Source organism: Mizuhopecten yessoensis, unplaced genomic scaffold (genome assembly GCF_002113885.1).
Source record: "Mizuhopecten yessoensis strain PY_sf001 unplaced genomic scaffold, ASM211388v2 scaffold10087, whole genome shotgun sequence".
NCBI classification, from domain to species: Eukaryota; Metazoa; Mollusca; class Bivalvia; order Pectinida; family Pectinidae; genus Mizuhopecten; species Mizuhopecten yessoensis.
The window spans coordinates 578,238-590,712 of NW_018408372.1; the positions used below are offsets into that span (position 1 = coordinate 578,238).

The following is a 12,475-nucleotide window of genomic DNA, read 5'->3' on the forward strand; positions in this document are numbered from 1 at the left end:
AACAAACTTGGTAGCCCTTCATCCCAGCATGCTACAGGCCCAATATCAGTACCCTGGGCCTTTTGGTTATTGAGAAGAAGTTGTTTGAAGATTTTAACATATTTGACCCCTGTGACCTTGAAAGTGGGTCAAGGTCATTTATTTGAACAAACTTGGTAGCCCTTGATCCCAGCATACTACTGGCCAAATATCATCTTTCTAGGCCTTTTGGTTATTGAGAAGAAGTTGTTTAAAGCAAAAAGTTGACGCCGGACAGACGGACGACGGATGCCGCACCATAACATAAGCTCACTTGCCCTTCGGGCAGGTGAGCTAAAAAGCATGTCATCTTCTGAAATGCACACTCGTCCGAGCTCTATATATTGGTATGCAATATGTGTACCAAGTTTGAGTTCAATCAACCCAAGGAATTCAAGGTATCGCACGGAAACCTTGTTTCAGACGACGCAGCTGACGACAAGGGCGCTGAAGACAAAGTAATACCTATATGTCGCCTCGCCTTGCAGACGACACAATAATCTTTTCTTTAATTAGTTTACAAAGACAAAATTGCTACATGAAAACATAATAAAATTAGTGGGATATTGTGGAATGTGATATTTTAATAGGTGAAATCCACTAAACTATGATAAAATGTACCAATTTTTTTGTCTCTGCTTTCCACAGCTCTCTTTTTCATCTGGTTGTACGCTGGTTTGATTTTGGAGCGGATATACAGCAGAACTAGACATGCCAGTACTATGAACCAGCCATACTGCTGCAGTATCCCAGTCACTGTAAGGAATAAATCATTATAATAAATTTCATTGATGATGACACATATCAAAACAGTACAATGCACGAATGAATAATACTAAAATGGTACATTGAGATCAAATGGTAATTATTATTTTCTTAGTCATTGAAAAATTGCAGAAAAATATGAAATGAGTCAATTCTAGCAAGAGCATAGATTTGGTATGCAGTAGTTTTTTTCAGTATCACTTAACAGCTTAACATAATATACTGATCAGCAACCATGATTTTCCCAAAAAGCAATTTTAATTATTTTCCATAGTGACCTTTACATATTTCAATATAAATTAAATTTGTTATAGAAAAATCAGTTGTATAGCAGGTGCAACATTAACTAGATTTAAACATATTAAGTGATCAATACAAAGATCTTAGTTACTCTAGAGATCTGATCTTATTTGAATTTTAAAATGTTCAGTGGTTCAAGAACCAATCATCTATTTAAAATTCATGGTTTTAGCTATATATCTAAGCCATTTCAAGACATGCATAGGTCCCTGATCTTAGCTAAGGTTGTTTTCCTTAACTAATATACAGAGATAAAGTAAAACATACATATGAGCTGGAATGTTACCAGAGTTCCATCTTGTGAAGCATTAGAACTACAACCACTAGTCATAATTTACCATAAAAAAACTGCCTGTCATGAATTCAAAAAGTGTAATTGAAATAAATTGGATCTATATATTGCTTTCTTCCTGACTATGAAACTGAAATATGAAATATTTTACAGAGCAAATATGCTTTTACAAAGTAACAATAATGTGACCGTTATTGTAACTGTTTTGCATTCTAAATAAACGCATATAACATATACTGATAGGCTCTTTATATGAGTCTTGAATTTAGGTCTATCACAGGAAAACATGTCCCAGCTACTAAATTTGAAATATCTCAGTTTTCATGATAAGATTCATTATGATACACACACAATTTTAAAGTGTGCAGTCAACATACAATGTAAGACAGTAAGCTGGTATGAAAATTGGAAAAATCAGTTCTTCCTTTTCTTGTAGATTTATTAATTATACTTGAACAGTAACAAAACTAACAATGGTAATGCAGAAATGTCAAACTAAAACATGCCTGAACAGAAGCAATCAATGAAACCTTGTTACTTTTTCATTGATTCTGGTGAATTTAAAACAAAATTAATGTTTAATCATGCAGTTCTACAAAGTAAATGAATAGTAGTTCAAGATATGAACATTAATTGGTAACATCTGTATAAATATTGAGTCAGAAATATTCTCTACTTAAGTTTATTTTGATTAAGGAGTTAAAAGATCCTACAGCAATATGCTGATAGTATGGACCTGACTTGTATGATGTCTCTATATTCCATGCAGCTCTATTTCTTTTCATTGAATTTTCCTATAGTCAATTATAATCTATTGTTTCACTTAAATTAAATTGTACGCCACATGGGAACGGTTCAATTGATCAATTTATATCTGAGGTCTCCTTGTTTACCATACATAATAACTGAACGGGTAAACAAGGAGACGGATATTGATAAATGGAACCGTGCCACTGTGATTGTACCCGTGTTATTATATATAATTATCGTTTACCAACTTGAGTGGTGACTGGTGAGCATATACATTTGTCTAATTAAGACAAAAAGAAACATGAATGGATGTTTGTCAACTTCACAAATTTCAAAAATGAGAGCTAAAATATTCAAAAGGAATCTGGGCTTGTGCAACAGTCACTGAGTCAGTGAAAATGAAAGTTGTGTTTACAAAATGTAAGCCTCCGTTATACTGAGCATTATCTCGGCACAACAAGTTGAACAACTTACCAGTACCAAAGACATCAGAAACTATTTGTGGATTTTCATTTTGTAGATTCGGGGGATGGACATCCTCATCGGCCATATCAACAATGTCAAGTTACAGAAAACCGATGTTATACGTGTTACAATTTGTGTTGTTGTCATTAACCGGAAATTGCACATGGCATGTAAAAATAAATAGGGACCGGGTATTCAGATACGGAACGAAATTGTTAAGGTAATTATATCAATATTTAAATATTTGAATATCTGAAATGTTACATGAACTTCGAAGGTTTGAAAACGCTATTTTGTTGTTTAATATAAATTGTTGATCACATGATCAGTTAAAATACGATTAAAGAATTTTGGCCACGATTTTTCATAATTTCATATTTTACGGTCATGCATTTGATGCAGATACATACTGTATAGTTATAGGCAAGCAAAACGGTTCTAACGTTAAAGCCATTGGTTGGTTGGTGTTGTACATGTAGACGCCATGTAGATTCCTCCGTTTAGTTAATAAAGTTCTGCGCGGACTGTAGTAGCTGGTTGGTTGTTCCGGACGTCACTGAATGGTGTCAGGTCGTTTCGGGACTTTTTTCCGGGTCGTTTCGGGACTTTTTTCCGGGTCGTTTCGGGACTTGTCAAAAGTCGTTTTGGGATTTTTCCTTTCTTTTTTTAAAGTTTAAACAATCGATTGGGTAAAAGTTATTACAACTTACCATGGCCTTCTCCCGTCATACATTTATACATTTACCATTACACAAATGAATGAATAAATATATATAATATTATCACTGACATAAATACACAACATAAAAACATATCGTTCAAAATATATACCTGGATTTGATAAATTAATTCACATGTCTAAAATATAGTCTACGTGTCTCACTTTTTTACTTTCGTGAAATTTAATATCAAAAATATAGCAAAAATAAAAACGTTTAAAACACTGTTAGAATCGATTCGTCTCCTAATGTCAATAATGGAGAATATAGTGAATTGAAAACATATTACATGTATTACAATATCAAACAAGGAATCAACCTATCAATAACGAAAAAAATTGAATGTTGAATTTCATAAGTTCCTCTAGATCTGTATTTAATAATGAGATTAGTTTCACCAGGTAACAATTAACACAGAGACACTGTCAATCGGGTAAATGCTGGTAGGTATATACATGTATCCCCCCAAGCTCTAGCAATCTGGTAACACTAATGACCGGGTAGGTCGTGACGCAGGTAGTCTAAAACCATACTTGTGTATTTACATGACTTTTTATGAAACGGGAGCGAAATGTAATTTATAAATGAAAATGTATATGTCCCGAAACGACTTGATAAGTCCCGAAAAATCTTGTGTCACTTCGGGACTCCCGAAACTATACTTGTTACCGAAACGACCTGTTACCGAAACGACTAGCATTCCACTGAATAATAATATAGTGACACATATATATGCAAGCACTCATTTATTGCGCGGACGTATATGATTCAAACACAGATGATACATTCATACAAGTTAAAATACGAAACAAGACAAAAGGAATGAATATGTCCATATCGCTCATTTGATGGATGGCAAAAGGGGATCACAGACTTCATTCTTGTACGTATACAATGTTACCAGCTATGTTCTTATTAAGTCATTTACCCCTTAAATTTCATAATTAACTATTCCAACTTTTGAATTGAAAGAGTTAAAATGTGTCTTCATGGGTAAATGAGTTAAGGAGAAGCTATATTTTGTTTAGCTACAATGGAAATCGTTTCCATCAGTCAGTTCCTCGATACCCAAGGGTTACATTCCCTGGAGTATGTCATAGCAAAATTTAAGGCACGCGGCTATAGCTAGCTACTTGATTGGTCTAAGGTATGAAAAACCCTGACCAATCGCGATAGCCAGATACTTGTCCTATGTTCAGGTTACAGAGGAGCGACCACCGATTTCAAAACCAGTCAACTTGATCGTTACGCGACCGACATATTGTTTTGATCAGAGACGTATATATCAAACTGGTCTTCTGGTGTCATTCCGGGCACTAGGTGGCGCACTCTGAGCCTTCGATTTTGTCATGACATATTCCAGGAGTACAATGGAGCGTGATGGTGCAGTCAGTATTGACCAATCCTACAGACTAAAATACAAACCATACTGGTAAGTTCTCAACACAGTTTGCCAGGCCAGCCGGAAAAAGTCATCGATGAAAATGTAGGAGAGTCTGGAACAGAAGTCGATGTCCCACGTATACTCCACAGTCCATTTTCCGGCGTCCGGGTTAAAAAGGTCGTACACCATTCTTTTCATTTTGTTGTAGAGAATATCGTAAGCACTCTGCGCGAGGTAAAAGAGTTCCGTAGTGTCGCACTGAAAAGAAGTTTAATTAATTTACTTACGATTTTTTAAATTAAATAGATACAGCCACATGTTACTGTTTTATATTCGTACTATCCCAAATAAAACACTTATGTATAACTATTTTGTATCATAGTATATGTTCATTCCCTGGTGAGATATCATTTGAAGATTTTTCTATTATATCCGACTGTATGGTTAAAATAATCTTACATGGGTGTGGTCCGAGGGCAGAGAAATCTGAACCCTCGGGTAAGTGTTTTGATGCCTGTCAAGCACTCGGCAAAAAATAAGCCGATTGGTAGACAGCAAAACTTACACGAGGGTTGAGATTTTCGTGTCCATGGACCACACCCTTGTTTTATTATTTCCTCTCATGCTCAGAATAAACATACTACACCCGTGCATATGCTTGTTTTCCATGACAGGTAAGCATGCATACAATTATGTTAATTTCATACGGGTGATGAACTCTGTAGCCAATGAACAGACGCATCCTAGTACACATATGTCGCATGGATTCAAAACTGTTGCGAGACATGCATGTATTAAGGGCTACCATTTTTTTTAAACGAATGACATTGACTTATATTCAAGGTGACACGGGTCAAATATGTTTAAACATATAAACAACTTCTTCTGAATAGCCAAAAGGCCCAGGGTGATGATATTTGGCCAGTAACGTACCGGCATAAAGTGCTACCAAGTTTGTTCAAATGAATGACCTTGACTTATGTTCACGGTCACAGGGATAAACTATGTTTTAAAAAAATCAACGACTTCTGAAAAAATCAAGAGGCTCGGGCTGATGATATTTGGTCAGTAACATGCTGGGATGAAGGCAAACCAAGTTTGTTAAAATGAATTACCTTGAACCTTGAAGGTTACGGGGGTCAAATATGTTTTAAACCCTTAAACAACTTCTTTTGAATAACCAAATGCCAAAAATTGATGATGATATTTAGCCAGTGACCTGCTTAGATTAAGGACTATCAAGGTTTCTCATCTGAATGATATTGACCCACGTAACGGTTATATTTGGTCAAATGTGTGTACACCTTTAAATGACCTCAAACTTTTTGACACTTAAATCATTGTTGTTGATTAAAACTTGCTTAATTCACCTTTATGATTTCTCATAAAAGTCCCACAAGGTACACAATATATGATCTACAGTGTAATTATCATTGAAAGTCAGCCTGTAGTTACTGGACGGCAACACCTACCACCGATACGATAGCCGCCATCTTGTTGTTGTCGTCTTTTGGTTCATGCAGACAATAAAGACATCCAGATTAGGAAGGAAAGTTCTTGCGTTTGTATTAGAATGTTCTGCACATATACTAAAGCATTAAACTGAATTTAACAGTTGTCGCCTGGTTACATTATACAATTATGGACTTCAGGTGAGTTCTATCCCTGATTTTCAGACCAGGTCCGTAAATCAGGGATAAACCGATACTGAAGTCCACAATTGTTTTATAATATGACATTTTACAATGAGATTATTAAATGTTCATGTCATAAACACATGAATGGCATGGACCATTTTGGAATCACAGAGTGAAGGACTTCGTATACAAAATAGCATACACACAAATTTACTTTCAGATTCAATTCATGTGATATTTAATTTTAATTTGTATATGGCGACCGTTGTTTGGAAAGTTTTCAGTCCTATAATGGCTATCTGCGGCTGTTCCAAGAATAGGACCAGTGAGGTTTTGCGGCAGCAGTAAATATAAGTTAAGCTCATACGACTAATTAATAAAAGTCGGGTCGTATGAGGATATGTAAGTATTACGATTGAACGTCTGTCATATTGCAGTTACAGCAAATATGAATGCAATCTGGATGACAGATAGAAAGAATGACTTCCGGTATCAAACATATCCCGAAAAAACAATTCCCAGTACTAAGTTACATTTTTCGTACGGGGATCCTTAAATTGGAAAACATTCGACAAAGTCTTAAACATGACGCCATATTAATTTGCCCACGGTAGAAACATAGATTACAAAGAAAGTTAGGCAAACGGATTACGTCCATAATGCATATGTGCAGCCCACTTTTATATATCTTCCGCTATATATAGCAAGTGACAAGCCCCAGTTCTCTGCATCCGCTGACGAAATCGAAGGCACGCAGTTAGCTGTTGTATTGGTTTCAGGTAAATGAAGGTAACAGAGGAGCCATACCCACATCAAACGGGGTAATTTTACCGGTACGCTGCCATGCGACTCTTTAGATTACCTCAAAGGGTCCAACTAGTCTACACACGTACAATGCCTTCGCTTTTGTCTTGACACATTTCAGGGACGGAGAAAATGCAAGAGAGTGTTACCCCGAATTGTCTAGGGTGATGGAATTGCTGTGTTAAAAAGAAATATTGCGTACCTTGGTTTGGCTTGTATCTGGATGAAGAATGAGCGCTAGTCTATGAAACGCTTTCTTTATTTCCGCTCTGCTGGCACCTCGAGTTACGTTGAGGATCCGGTAGTGATCAATAGGATCGCCAGCGAACCACGTCGACCAACGATACATGTTGTTGTTATGATCGAGATATACTTAAAATATAAAGCAAAAATAACTGGAATACATATATCACACTGATGAGTCGGTAACAGAAATTTCCCCAATTTTCCTCCTGTTTGTCGCACTGAATATTCGCTCAATAATAGAAAAGCATGTATAATATGTAGTATGCAGTTGCATTTATTTCTGAAGAAAAATCATTCAGCTGACGGTGTGAAATTCTATTGTATATCTGTATAATATTAAATGTCTTTCTAAATAAAATAAAAATACAAATGCAACAATGGTGTACATTTATGATAGTTACCATTGTTTTATCAGGAGACATTGTCAAGATGAACATCTGCATTTAGTTGAAAAATAATTCTTAGTCTAACTAATAAAATGTTATTTTTATGAGATTGAAATATTGATAATTTATATATTTATAATGTATATAAGAATTGTGACTGGTCTGTTTTCAGTTGGTATTCATAGGCGATACCTCGATACACCAAGCGTGCAGAGAGCGTAGGCAGAGGCTCAGTGAGCGCCACCTTATAGCTGTAACAAGAAGACTAGTTTGGTCCTTTAATGAACATATCAAAATAATCTCGCGGTAGTTTAATGGTAAAGTTGACTGGCTTTGAAGTCGAGTGTCGCTTCTCTGTAGTCGTCAGAGGAAATCAATATAGTGATTGATCAAGGTTTTCTTTTCCTGAAAATAAAACTAAAGCTGGCGTCGTGCCTTCAATTTTGCTAAGATATATTTCGGGGATGCAGAGATACGTCAGTACCCGTGGAGTATGCGGAAGCAAATTTCTCAAAGAATTAAACACTTGTAACAATAACAGTACTGAAATATCATCTGAAATGTTTCATTGCTTTTTTCAACGTTCTTCTATGGATAACAAGCAACAAGAAATAGTTTGGTTAGATATAAGTGTGCAATGGCCTTACAATAAAAATTCCAGGAGTAACTCTTATTGACACGCTCGGCATTGTGGCTGGGCTTCACGTTTCAATAAATAACGATTGGTAATTCGGAGACAAGCAAGGATAACCTCGTCTCGGCGCCTTTCTCTCTAGCTACGTTTGTAGAATACCATTCACCGATTTCAGGTTTTATAGAGTGTACTTTGAAGTCTACGCATTGATTCCAATAATTCTGCCACTGGGATCTTATGAAAAGGGACATGAGTGTTGATATGCAAGTGTGGGTGTGAAGAACGCATTCCTTTTCCGACCAGTCGTCAAGCATAATCGCAATGGCTTCTGGTTGGTCGAAATTTTGATATTGTCTAGTTTGGCCCGAATTCGGTATGTAGGTGCATAATGGCACTGCAAACACAACTGCGACTTCCGTTTCCTGACTGGACAAGATGGCCGCCGTAACTGACTTCTGATAAGTTAAAATTTAGATATTGTCCTTTAATTTCCGATCGGACACCAAACATAGTCATTGCGACTTCTGATACGCCGAGGTAGTAAAGAGTAAAGATAAGTGTACTCTTACGTTTCGCAACTTCCCCTTTGTTTTAGTTTGTTATTTGTTTTAAGTATTTCTGGAAAACTGTTTGTTCCATACTTATTAATTCTAGAGGAGTGTGTTAAGATACATCTGTATTGATCATTTTGCTCTTATTTGGAATGTAGATGTATTTTCTGATTTCGTATCATCTAAAAAAAAGGAAATTTGGGGGAATCTGCAACGCTTCCCGTTTCAATAGAATTTGTTGTATTTTCAATTTTGCAGTTTCACAAATATATTTGTGATCATGTTATCTGTCTAAATTACTTGTTCTCGTAACTTTTAGCATCATAATTGAATATACTTACATTGTATAGCCAACGCAGCCAGTATAAACAACGAGGCGGTCTCAGTCCGACTGATGGTCATAACACTTTCTGAAATTGTACATAAATAAATGTTTTACTTATAGACCATTCGGAGCACCGAATTCGGTCATCTAACTATTTGATGAAAGAAACTGTATTCGGGTCGAGGTGTTCCGAATGACTTCGTCACAGTATAGGTGCATCCGCTTATATTACCACTGCCAGAAGTCGTTACTAAGTATTGGCAACTGTTTCTTCCGACATGACTATACATTTGATAAACCGTTTGTGAAAAGGAAACCAAACCTGGCGGGACTATTGTAAGAAATAATAAATATGAAAGAAGCAAAATATATCCAACAACAGTATTCTGAGTGTAAAAAGGTATCTAGACTAGGTTGTGATGAGGCGGTTTATAAGAAACTCGAATTATTATTATTATTATTATTATTATTATATGAATGATATTCCTGTGTATAAAGTGCAGTTACATTAAAGATGACGTACTGTTTCCAAAGACTCTATCAACATAAAAAAAAAACCATTGCATAATCACCACACATGAATAACCAATGGCCGCACCAAATACAGGAATGTCATACAAATAATTGATATAAAGGTGTTTAAGTATTTTGGAAGTCAGATAATACACTTTATAATAAACGTGCGCTTATGCCGTGACGCAGCGTCCGTCGTCGTGCGTCGTCCGTCGTCAACTTAAAAAAAAACCTATCTTCTCCTAAACGCCAAAGATGATTTCAACCAAATTTAGTCTGAAGCATCACTAGGGGAGGGCAATCATTTCTTAAATAAATGAGGTTGGTTTGAAAATACACACTTTATAGTCATACGAAAACTCGACGTCATTGAAAATAGTTAGGAAAAGTTATCCTCACGATCAAAAGTTATGCTCATTTCGTGAGAATAACCTTTCTTTCATTTTACTAGTATCACAAAACTGGACGACGCCGTCAAAACCAACCCGTTAGCTAAAAACCGTACACTAGGCCTAACGTAAGCCGAAAAACTCGATGATGTCGTCGAAACCAACCCGGTGCCAGTCAGTCTATACCACTCATGTCAGCGTTTGTATTACTACTAACAAAAACTGGAATCTTCTTAATAATGTTTATCACATTGAGATCATTCACCTACCTGAATACAAGTAATGAACTGTAGACTAAGAAACAAATGTTGTGATGTCTATCTGTTCAGCTTAATTCCAACAAATATTCAGTTGTTAGAACACCGACATGTGTCCATTCCAATAACTATTCAATAACAGATGATTTTAGTCTGAAGACGTTATAAAACGAAAATAAATATTTATAGTCTAAAAATAGGACCACGTTATGGGAAATTCTCATCAATGGCCTTACACTCGGCCGTCATTGCATTGCATCTATATTTAGATGTGTTTTATATTGGCAGACATTATTGGATTTCGTCACGGTAAGATGCTCTATGGCAAGGTGGTGTATTGTTAATTTATGTTAAGTCCGACAACACTGACCTTATTTCAGGCGAGTCAATACTGGGATAGGGAACATACTGTAAAGCGGTTATATTTCGCGGGGGTTTTGATTTCGCTATATTCGCGCTTAAGACTAATATCCGCGAATTCTAAACACTAGTTTACTGAGAGAGAGTATATCTAAACTGCTCACCCGTTCATGTGATAACTGTCAAATGTAGTTGGTGTTCGTAGTCTCTGTTTATTTTGTTTGTGTTTTGTTTCTTTGTTAATTTTCTTCTTACATTCGTACTTAAGAAGATGTATTTCCAAATAAATACTTATATCGATGTTTCAACGCGACTCCTCTGTCTACAATATTGAATTATCACGTGCCAAATAAGATTGAAATGCCTTTAATTGTATTAAACAGATAGTCTTTTAAAGTGCGGTCACTCTTTTCTTTTTTGGCATACACTGTAACCCTTGGGGATCATACTTCATTATACAACTTGTGCGCTAGAGGCTTCCTACTAATCAGGTCAATATATTTATCCCAGAGGGCACAGTCTTTAGCAATTCTGTAGGCCATGGCAAGATCCGTGCAAAATACACAAATTCAAAATCTCGATATTTGCACATATGATGTAGTATTTTAAACAAAAGCCCTCAATAAAACACCATGCTTGGTTTAGTTTAGATTTAATTTTGTTTAACGTCCTATTCACAGCTAAGGTCATTTAAAGACGTTCCTCCATGTATGAAGTGTATGCGTGCTTGTGTGGTGTATGCAGGAGACAGGGTATGTTGGTGTGTATGCAGGAGAAAGGGTATGTTGGTGTGTGTACAGGAGACAGGGTATGTTTGTGTGCTTGCCTCCGTGTGTGTATACAGGAGAGATGGTATGTTGGTGTGTATACAGGAGACATGGTATGTTGGGGTGTATACAGGAGACAGGGTATGTTGGTGTGTATACAGGAGACAGGGTATGTTGGTGTGCTTTCCTCCGTGTGTGTATACAGGAGAAAGGGTATGTTGGTGTGTATGCAGGAAACAGGGTATGTTGGTGTGTATACAGGAGACAGGGTATGTTGGTGTGCTTGCCCGCTCCTTGTGGTTTGGTTTAGTTTTGTTAAAGCTTAAGACGTCCGTTGAAAGCTACAACCTCTCATCCGCTCCCGATAAAAAAAAACAAATTGAGCACCGATTTGGAAGTTTATGTTTGCATAGGACTGCTCCTTAATTGTACTGCATGTGAATTGACCTCATTTATCTATAGTTCCACCTCACTTAAATGCTTCATCACAGATACCGCAACATCTACCCCAGACCAATGTATACTCCACCTAGATTGTTGGAGTTGTGTAGGCAGAAGAAAAACGCTTTCTCTGAATATCCATGCGTACGACGACTTAAGGGATCAAACCCATGCCGCCTGCATAGTGTTAATCACTTGACCAATCTGCCCATAAACTGCATGCTAAGTCAATGAGTTCTCATTAGTTCAGGGATGGAGGATTATACAACTTTCGGCGTCGATCATAAGATGCTGACAACATTTCATTTGGCGAACCCGTGGAACTTTTTCGATCTTCCCGCAAACAGGATTCCGTGTTGATAAAGTGGTTACAAACCCAAAGCTTGGTACTTAAATCCTTTAAGTGCCCAAAATGTCAGAACCTTGTTATATCGCCCCAACAGCTCCGACGGATATAAGTAGCAATGTACAG

General features: G+C 36.6%; 2 protein-coding genes across 2 annotated transcripts in view; both read right to left on the minus strand.

Annotated features, from left to right (window-relative positions):
- LOC110459480 (selenoprotein S-like) overlaps positions 1-2,772 on the minus strand; it is a 31,055-nt gene extending 28,283 nt beyond the window's left edge. Inside the window, exons 1-2 of the mRNA XM_021511761.1 lie at positions 2,600-2,772; positions 640-774 (exon numbers count right to left, since the gene is read on the minus strand). Coding sequence (XP_021367436.1) covers positions 640-774; positions 2,600-2,675 — 211 coding nt within the window. The 5' untranslated portion in view covers positions 2,676-2,772. The remainder of the gene's footprint in view (positions 1-639; positions 775-2,599) is intronic.
- Positions 2,773-4,714: 1,942 nt separating this feature from the next.
- LOC110459479 (chaperone protein DnaJ-like) lies at positions 4,715-10,605 on the minus strand. Its single transcript, XM_021511760.1, has 4 exons — positions 10,448-10,605; positions 9,293-9,361; positions 7,337-7,506; positions 4,715-4,951 (listed from the first exon to the last, which is right to left on the minus strand). The coding sequence occupies exons 2-4, from the start codon at positions 9,351-9,353 to the stop codon at positions 4,715-4,717; spliced, it is 468 nt and encodes a 155-aa protein (XP_021367435.1). The 5' UTR covers positions 9,354-9,361; positions 10,448-10,605.
- Between the last annotated feature and the right edge of the window lie 1,870 nt (positions 10,606-12,475).